The following is a 10,747-nucleotide window of genomic DNA, read 5'->3' on the forward strand; positions in this document are numbered from 1 at the left end:
CAGTGCTTTTGGGGTGTCCCCCATAATTGTGCATAAATATTTCTGGTTGTCAAAATTACTATCTGTCAGCAGTATCTACCAAATAATTTTTAGCACTACAAGTGCTTTGAGCTAAGAATGGATTCAAAGCAGTCCACATATGAGCAGAATGAGCAACCAGGTTCTGTCACCAGTCCTGATGTTAGTTTTCCCAGTACGTCATCTGGGCAAGGCGATTTCAAACTACACAGTGTTTCGAAATCAGTCAGAAAAGCAAAAACCAAAAACAAATTTACTGCGTTGAAGCGAAAAAGAAGTGTTACTGATCAAAAGTTAAGTGCCGATAAAAAAAAAAATGCCAACATGCCACTCTACACACGCAGTGACAAAGAGAGAAGGAGGCCTTCACCTTTGGCTATTAGTGGCAGATCCCAAAAAGTTACTACTGTTACGCGTCAAAGCCGAGCTGCAAGATACCAGTAAGGCATTAGAGGATAATGTTTGCTCTGATTCATAAATGACACCAATCCCTGTGGAGAGTCCATCCAACAGTGGTATATCTAATTGTGAGCATTCTGCTGATGTGTGCCTTAATAGCCTGAGTGTAGCCGGTGATACACAAATTGAGGATGCCACTTTGGAATTAGAAGAGGATGAGGGGGAGATTTGTGTAGGCGACGAGGGCGCTAATGAGGATGTTGATGAGGATGAGGTTGTTTGTGTAAGTCCTGCACCAGTGGCAGCAGTTCTGGCATGTGACAAGAAAAAGGCCATTGTCATGCCTGGGCATAAAACAAAAAAATCCACTTCTTATGTGTGGAAATATTTCTACCCAAACCCAGACAACAATTGTATAGCCATTTGTAGTGTATGTCAAGCCACAGTCAGTCGAGGGAGGGACCTTAACCATCTTGGAACCTCGTCTATGTTACGCCATTTAACGAGAGTTCATGGCAAAGTGTTGGGAAAAGCTGAAAGTTCTGGCAAAAAAATTACAAGCTCTCCATCATCAGCTAAGACCCTCCGCTCACCGACATCCCGACGTCTACCAAATACACCCACCACACCATCCTCATCAATATCCTCAGTAGTGCTCGGAGTTAGCCCGGCATCCCACTTATTAAGGTTGGATGACTCCTGCACTATTATTGATTCCTCTGAAGAAAGTGTTAGTCCCACTGTTGCTGCTGCTTTTGCTGCTGCTGGGGGTGAATCGTCAGCCCAGAGGCAGGTCAAGAAAATGAGCAGTCCTACATTTCAGCAATTAACTGTAAAACAATCATTTGCGAGGGGAAGCAAATATGACAGCAGTTACCCAGTCGCCAAGCGAATCACAGACGCCATGGCTGCAATGCTAGTGTTAGATCTGCGTCCAATCTCCACAATAAACGCAGCTGGTTTTTCACAGTTAATTGAGGTTTTGTGTCCACGTTACAAAATTCCATTGCGACACCATTTCTCCCGTAAAGCAATTCCACAACTTTACCAAAACAAAATGTAGAGATTGCGCTGAAAATGCCATTCTGCCCACTGTCCACTTAACCACAGATATGTGGATAAGTGAAAGTGGCCAAACCAAAGACTATATGACTGTGACAGCCCACTGGGTTGGTCATTCACCTTCACCAGCAGGAACAGCAGGAGCATTTACACCACTACATAACATTTGTCATAGGCAGGCCACTCTTTGCATCACCGGCTTCACTAACAGGCATACAGCTGACAATTTGTTACGCAAACTGAGAGATGTGATTGATACATGGCTTATACCACTCGGACTCTCCCCAGGATATGTCATTTCTGATAACGCCAAAAATATAGTGTGAGCATTACAGCTGGGTGATTTCCAACACATTCCCTGTTTTGCTCACACCATCAACTTGGTGGTGCAGAGCTTCCTACGAAATAACCATGAGGTGCAGGAGATGCTTTCGGTGGCCCGTAAAATTTCAGGCCATTTCAGGCATTCAGCCACAGCATGTAGGAGATTACAGCAGCTCCAAGAGCAGTTTAACTTGCCCTGCCACCAACTTAAGCAAGAGGTGGTAACTAGGTGGAATTCCACCCTGTACATGCTTCAGAGGATGGAGGAACAGCGCAAAGCCATCCAAGCGTATTGCACAAGCAATGACATCGGGAAAGGAGGGGGGATGTATTTCACTCTTGCACAGTGGGGAATCCTTTCAGTGCTGTGCAAGGTTCTGAAACCATTTGAAGTTGTGACGTGTGAGGTGAGTGCAGACTCTGCTAGTTTGAGCCAAGTCATTCCTTTAATTAGACTATTGGAAAAGCAGAATGCAAACGTGAGTTCCAAATGCCGAACTTCCTGTCAGCGAAACGCACATGCATTCCACTGTGAAACTAAATGACTGAATAATCCAGCATTTTTTTACTGCGTGTGGCTGCTGTATCCAGCTAATCTGTATGATTGTCTCAAGATAGCTCGTCCAGCAGCTATCTTGAGACAATCTGCAATGCTCTGGGGCAGTCGGCTTCTGATACCATGCTGCCTCTTCACCTCTCTCCGGTTACACATACCAAGGACATATATGCTATTTTTAAACAGGTCGGAGATGTCAGGGATTCTTCCTTAAGTTCAGTGACAAACACTTTGTGCCGAAACGGATGGCTTTATAAGCCATCCGGAGCACAGACACCGAGCACTCAGAGCTGAGTCACCGACTACCCGCCTGCTTATCCAGAGCACCCAGGTAAGAAGGGTGGGGTACAGATTATTCAAAGTTAGATTAGTGTGACCTGCAAGAAGTTAATGCTGAGAAACAGTATTCTCTCTCTCTCTCTCTCTCTCGCCTCATATGTCTCAGTATGTATATTGAATGATACATACTCCTTTTTAGTATTTTTGTATTGAAAAGCGCATTTTGATCTTTTGTTTTGGACGTACATCTAACTCTAGCTAAGGACCAATGTATTTCTCTATATGTATTATTGACTATACAGTTCACACTCAGGTGATAATTGTTTGTTCTATACATGCAAGCCTGTTTATATTATAGTATAATTCAGTAACATAATCAGGCTAGTCGGCTGTACACTGTCAACCTGCTTGTATTTCACAACTAAATGTAAACATTGACATACTTCCTTACAGGGAAACAATGAAGGCACCATAAACTCATAGTTAGACACCAGTCAAGCTGTTTAACATCTTTCAGCCTTCTAGGTCTTCCCGAAGTTGGTTAAACATTACATCCTCCATTTGGCAATATAATAGATAGATAGATAGATAGATAGATACAGTATTTTAATATCTATATTTCTCTCTCTCTCTTTCTCTGTCTCTGTCTCCCCCATTACATTGGTTCCTTCAAGGCTCCTTGAACAAAAAAGCAATCACCTCTCTGTGGCATCGACACCTGCTCCTCCCGCACTGAATGTCGGGAGTGACATCAGTGAGGAGCGGCACAGAGAGGAGTCGGCGACAAGAAGGGATGAAAACAGAAGAAGCCGATAGAGAAGGTAACTGAAGGAACGGAGCAAGGGACAGCAAAGGAAGGCAGCATGGCAGAGTGTTTTGAGGGGTAAAGGAAGCTGCATCGCAGTGTTTTGAGGGGCAAAGGAAGGCTGCATGGCAGAGTGTGATGAAGAGAGCCATTACTGTGGCATAATATGAACTGGGGGCATTACTGTGCCATAATATGAATATAATATTAAATAACAGATTTTTGTCATTATTCTTTAATATTTTTTCTTTAACATTTTAAAACTCTTTGTTATAACAATCTAGTTTTCTGTATCTTTTACTGTTCCTACTTGAGTATTAAGTGCATGAAATATTAGAATACATTTCAGTATATATTTTTGCATACTTTAAATGGTCACTAGGGTTGTTAATGAATTTGAATCCCACCACTGTATAAAATATATATATATGTATATATGTAAATATAAATATATATATATATATATATATATATATATATATTTATATGTAAATATATATATATATATATATATATATATATATATATATATTTATATGTAAATATATATATATATATATGTATATGTAAATATATTTATATATATATATGTATATGTAAATATATATATATATATGTAAATATATATAGATATGTAAATATATATATATATATATATATATATATATATAATGTAAATATATATATATATATATATATATATATATATATATGTGTGTGTGTGTGAATGTATATATATATATATATATATATATATATATATATAAAACTATATATATATGTGTATATATATATATATATATATATATATATATATATATAACTATATATATATATAACTATATATATATATATATAACTATATATATATATATAACTATATATATATATATATATATATATAAATATATATATATATATATATATATATATATATATATATATATATATATGTATTATTAGATATGTATTATTAGATATAATAAATACTGGTGTCAAACTCGAAATAAGAGAGTAAATAATAATATAAATCACCGATCTTGGTGTGCACTATTCTTCATAAGAGTAGGCAGCATCCCTCTTAATTATCGGATGGTACTCCGATTGAGAAATTAGTATTGTTGATATAGAAAGAGGGATGATGGCGCCAAATCTAGTAGTGCTAACTGGTACAGAACGTCCAGACAGTCAGTATTACTGTATATAGAAATATAAAAACAAAGTGTTCATCATGTCAGGCTAGTATAAGCAGTATAAACCAATGTTCATAATTCCTGATCATATGCCGAAACACAGACAGAAGAAAGCAGGAAACAACGTTTCAGATGTATCCGTGACAATCAGTAGCAAGTGATAGGTGGCAACGTACCAAAAAGATATAAATAAACAGCTTATTTGTATCAGAGGTTCTTGGAAATGAGCTCCAGTCAGCTTCAAGAGGTCAGGAACAGACATGTAGATATCTTATGTAGGTATATGGTAACTGGATCATCAGCCACAGCACAGTCACTGCTCACAAACTCCACTCATACGGTGTATTAGGAGAGGAAAAAGCCATATAGTGTAGTATTTATGTGCAATAATTTATTCAGCATGTATCATAATAAAACACACTCACAATATATATAAGGTATAAAAGCTTATCTGTAAATCCTGTGGACATAGGGTACTGCTACACGATGTAGATCACTGGGATATATAGGAAGTAGACACCAATGGGCTCCGCACAGAAGTTCTCAATGGGGTAACTTTTCAGGGATCAGGTAGACAGTACAGCCTAATGTATACCAGGAATAATGTATGCGATTTTCGCGCATGCGCAGAACACACTTCCGGTTCAGCGCTAACACTATCTGTATAGAAGTGTTGCCTGTTATAAGCAGGTATTAGGCCTTAGAGGACTCAGAAATAGTAGGGGCATAGAATGTTTAAAGGTTAATGCCCAAAAGACTGTATGGGCTAAATAGAACTGTTGTAATCGATGGCGGTGGCCATCTTGGAATGGGGCAAGGTATATAGCAGTGGAGTGATTGGTGGATTATCACAGATCAGCATGTGATACTGATATGAATAGTGGTGGCCATATTAAGTCAGGGCTATGGAGTGAACTATAATAGAGAACTCCTGGCAAATAGCCCATAGTGCATACATATACATATGGATAACAATAAATATCAAAAGTGCAGTATGGCTAAGAAATATTCCTCTGAGTACTATGCATGACATACTTAAAAATCTTAAAAAAATATTTTGCAGGATATCCTGTAACTAGACAGGCATAACTGTGTGGTAATGTATAAATATATATATATATATATATATATATATATATATATATATATATATATATATATATATATGGTAAACACAATACTTTCAGGCAGAACATATAATCAGCAGTAACACATACATAAAATTAGCTGATAAAATATAAATAAATATATATATAAAATATAGAAAAGATATAGAGTAAAATAATTAACAATGGTGTAAAGGCATACAGGCATATAATATCAAACAGTCACAAATGTGTCAGTATGATATTTCATAAAAAGATGTATAAAAGTATCAGTCATAAAAAATATATATCATTAATAAATATATCAATACAATAAATTAGGAACTTATATAGTATAAGTCTATTAGAATTATAAAAAAGGTGCTATCTCATAACCTTCATTTAGCCCAGAGGGGCTCAATGTGTTTAGCTGGAAAATCCAGAACATTTCCCGTTTAGAGAGTTTGCCTTGAATGTCTCCACCACGTGGTCCCAATTGGACATGTTCGATAGCTTTGAATGAGATGAAACGTGGATCTGAGTTGTGTTTTGTGAGAAAATGTCTGGATACTGAGTGGCTTTGAACTTTATTTTTTATATTGTGTACATACTCTTGTATTCTAAGTTTGAGAGGTCGTTTTGTTTTGCCTATATATTTCAAACCACAGGGGCATTCCAGTAGGTATATCACGGATGTTGTGACGCAATTTATATAATTTTTGATATTGAATTTCTTGCTGTTGTCATGATTATAAAAAATATTTCGGTCTTTGTGTGCAAATTGACAAACATTGCAATGGTTGCATTTGTGAAACCCTGTAGGGGCAGGAAAGGTTGTTGTGGTGGTAGCTTGATTTTCTCTTCACATACTGGGCGCTAGGGTATCTTTGAGGTTTCTATTTTTTCTGAAGATGATATCAGGTTTTTCTGGTAAAATGTCTCTTAATACAGGATCCATTTTTAAAATACTCCAATGTTTGGTAATAGAGGATTCTTTTTTCTTCACCGTTGTAGTTCGTAATAAATGGGATTTTGTCAATCTTGTCTTATATATGTGTGAATGTGTATATATATATATATATATATATATATATATATATATATATATATATATTATACATATGTAAATATATATATATATATATATATATATAAAACACAAAAAGACAGGGGGCGCCACACATAGTGTATTATCAGTGATATATAATATACAGGTGACTCCAACGATAAGATAGTCCCGTACCAAATATGTGATGAAATTAGGCAGATGTAATAATCAGGCTGACCATAATATGGATCCACCTCAAACTTGGATAGCAGGATTCCACGATCACAGACCAAGTAATGGAAGACAATCTGCGGACTCAAATAAATCCACAATAGTGTGACACAGTATAAAAGGAGACCAAATTGGTCTCAAATACCACAAATTTAATGGCACCACATAAAAAATATTAATGCCCGTACATAGAGCACAATAAAACAAGCTTATCTGTCCACTGGCACAACATGGAAGAGAAGGGTAGCAGGCGGCGACACCTCAGATCATCCAGCAATGAGCACAGGGACCAAGAACCTCTCCAACGCGTTTCGTCTTGTAGGTAAGACTTTATCAAGGAGTAATGAATCTAGCATCATCGCGGGCTCCTAAATACTTGAATCCTTTCACATAGGAGCCAATGCGAACATGACCTTAGCGTATGGGCGGTAACCTCCGACTCCCGATACGTCACATCCGGGACTCCACTTCCGGTATAGCGGTTTTGTGTGAAGATAGATTTTATATATTAGATGACATCAGGAGGGGATATTCCCAACAACTCCAGCTCCCGATGTGTCACATCCGGAACTCCGCTTCCGGTATAACGATTAATAATAATAAAAACTAATAATGTAGATAGAAGAGAGATGTTGGTTTATAAGAATAGAAAACAGGAAGGATATAAAACATTAGTTCCCTTCATTACGGAATATAGTCAAGATGAAAGGAAGATAAAATCTGTCTTGAATAAACACTGGAGTTTAATTTGTATGGACCCAATTTTAGGTCCGGTAGTTCCGTTGAAACCGGATGTCATCTTCAAGAAAACTAGGAATTTAAAATCCTTATTAGCACCCAGTTTACTTAAAGAGGAAAAGGGTAATAAGACTACATTTCTCAATAATCCGGGGAAAGGTTCCTTCAAATGCAACAATTGTAATATGTGCAAATTTGTTTCTCCTTTGAATAAAGTCTTCTATGATTCATTGCACCAGAAGGAATATAAAGTGAAAGATCGTATAACCTGCCTTACTACGTCAGTCATTTACCAACTAGAATGCCCTTGTGGAAAAGTCTATATTGGTAAAACTAAGAGGGCCCTTAAGATACGTCTTCAGGAGCATGTGAGGGCGATTAGAAATAGATCAGATTTACATACAGTATCCAGACATTTTATTTCCTGTCAGAATGCTGACCCTAGTGGTCTCAAGTTTAAAGGTATTGAACATGTGGTGTTGGGTGCACGAGGTGGAGATTTGGCTAAAAAACTCACCTGTAGAGAGATGTATTGGGTGTATAAATTGGACACCTTGGCACCTAGAGGCCTAAATGAAGCATTCGAAATGGCTTCATTTTTGATGTAATTATGTACTGATTTGTATACTAATGCCGGTTTTTCTTTTTAGGTATATTTTCTCTTCCCTTTAGGTGGTTCATATGGAACTCTAATATGGGGTTCTGTAGTGCCATTTTCATGTATTGGTAGGGTCTATTGTCCCCCTTTCTTTAGCTTACTGCTGGGTGTTGATTATTTGCCTGTCTCTTTAAGGGGCGGTCTGTATGTTGCTAAATACTACATTGTTGTGTTCTGGGAATATTTAGAAATTTTATGTACTATGTGATAATGCGGATTAGTTAGCTGTATTCTGTATTAGATAGTGTGACGCTATATTCTATTTATGTATGTATTATTAGTGTATTTATTTTTATGTTGTATGGCTTATTGAGGTATTGGACTAAGATCCAGTTTTTCTTATACTCATATTGCTGATGATGAACGTGATGTGATGGTACATAGTTTCTATCATATATATTTTGATAGATATTGGGCTTCCCCCTCTGATGTTATGTAAATATAAGTCTGTCTTTATATCTTAAATCGTTATACCGGAAGCGGAGTTCCGGATGTGACACATCGGGAGCTGGAGTTGTTGGAAATATCCCCTCCTGATGTCATCTAATATATAAAATCTATCTTCACACAAAACCGCTATACCGGAAGTGGAGTCCCGGATGTGACGTATCGGGAGTCGGAGGTTACCGCCCATACGCTAAGGTCATGTTCGCATTGGCTCCTATGTGAAAGGATTCAAGTATTTAGGAGCCCGCGATGATGCTAGATTCATTACTCCTTGATAAAGTCTTACCTACAAGACGAAACGCGTTGGAGAGGTTCTTGGTCCCTGTGCTCATTGCTGGGTGATCTGAGGTGTCGCCGCCTGCTACCCTTCTCTTCCATGTTGTGCCAGTGGACAGATAAGCTTGTTTTATTGTGCTCTATGTACGGGCATTAATATTTTTTATGTGGTGCCATTAAATTTGTGGTATTTGAGACCAATTTGGTCTCCTTTTATACTGTGTCACACTATTGTGGATTTATTTGAGTCCGCAGATTGTCTTCCATTACTTGGTCTGTGATCGTGGAATCCTGCTATCCAAGTTTGAGATGGATCCATATTATGGTCAGCCTGATTATTACATCTGCCTAATTTCATCACATATTTGGTACGGGACTATCTTATCGTTGGAGTCACCTGTATATTATATATCACTGATAATACACTATGTGTGGCGCCCCCTGTCTTTTTGTGTTTTATCTCTTAGGTGTAACACTTGCAGACAGGTGTTGATTGACTGGGGAGCTGCCTATTACATTGAGTATAAATTTTCTATATAATTCACTGTGTTCACTTTTACTAAGCGCTGGTTAGCTTAAAGAACTTTTTGGGTGTCATATATATATATATATATATATATGTAAGTATATATATATAGATATATAAATATATATCTATATATATATATATATATATATATATATATATATATGTAAATATATATATATATGTAAATATGTATATATATATATATGTGTGAATATATATATATATATATATATATATATATATATATATATATGAAGCTATATATATATATATGTGTGTATGTATATATATGTATATATATATATTATATATATGTAAATATAAATAAAGATATATATATGTAAGTATATACATATATATATATACCTATATATATATATAAATATATATCTATATATATATATATATGTAAGTCATTTTTGGAATATTAAAGGTAGTGTTCACTGCAATCATTGCAGCATCTGCAGATACTCGTCTCCTATCAATAAAATTTTCTACAACTCCAGTAAAACTCAGAAGTTCAACATCAATGGACTCCTCAATTGTTTGTCCTTTTTGGTTATCTATCTTCTTGAATGTGATTGTGGTCTTAAGTACGTAGGAAAGACCAAAAGAGTATTAAAACTCCGTAAACAAGAGCACGTCAGGAACATAAAGAACAAAATACTCAGTCACTCTGTTTCCAGAAACTTTTCAGAGAAGCATCAAGCAGACCCCCAATTTCTCCAATAATGGCCATAGAGAAAGTGGAACTTGGCCCTAGAGGGGGTAATTTACATAAGAAATTATCTCAATGAGAGATGTACTGGATATTTACATTGAAAACCCTTACTCCCTTTGGTCTTAACGATAATTATGAGATGGCTCCGTTTTTATAGTAGCTCCATTCAGGTTTATAGCTGAAAATCATGATCTATCTAATATAGATGTTAGCCTTTATGGTTTCTCATGTTGTTAGGTTCTCATCTGCCATTCATCAACCTTGGATTTCTATATATGCATCGCTACTGCCTGCTTATCTTATTGATTCTTCATGCATCTGTTTGATGTTAGGATAGTTATCTAGATACACTTCTGTGTTATTTATGGTTTTGTCTTT

General features: G+C 36.3%; 1 protein-coding gene across 4 annotated transcripts in view; it reads left to right on the forward strand.

Moving 5' to 3' along the window:
- The first annotated feature begins 2,547 nt into the window (after positions 1-2,547).
- Positions 2,548-10,747, forward strand: part of LOC142140738 (ornithine decarboxylase-like) — a 45,016-nt gene continuing 36,816 nt past the window's right edge. The window contains exons 1-2 of one of the 4 annotated variants that reach the window (XM_075198576.1): positions 2,548-2,690; positions 3,313-3,459. In XM_075198576.1, the coding sequence (XP_075054677.1) occupies positions 3,375-3,459 (85 nt within the window). In that variant the 5' untranslated portion in view covers positions 2,548-2,690; positions 3,313-3,374. Of the gene's footprint in view, positions 2,691-3,312; positions 3,522-10,747 lie in introns of those variants that run through there. The other 3 variants (XM_075198577.1, XM_075198579.1, XM_075198578.1) reach the window with 3 other exon arrangements.

This window comes from Mixophyes fleayi, chromosome 2, assembly GCF_038048845.1.
Source record: "Mixophyes fleayi isolate aMixFle1 chromosome 2, aMixFle1.hap1, whole genome shotgun sequence".
Lineage (NCBI taxonomy): Eukaryota > Metazoa > Chordata > Amphibia > Anura > Limnodynastidae > Mixophyes > Mixophyes fleayi.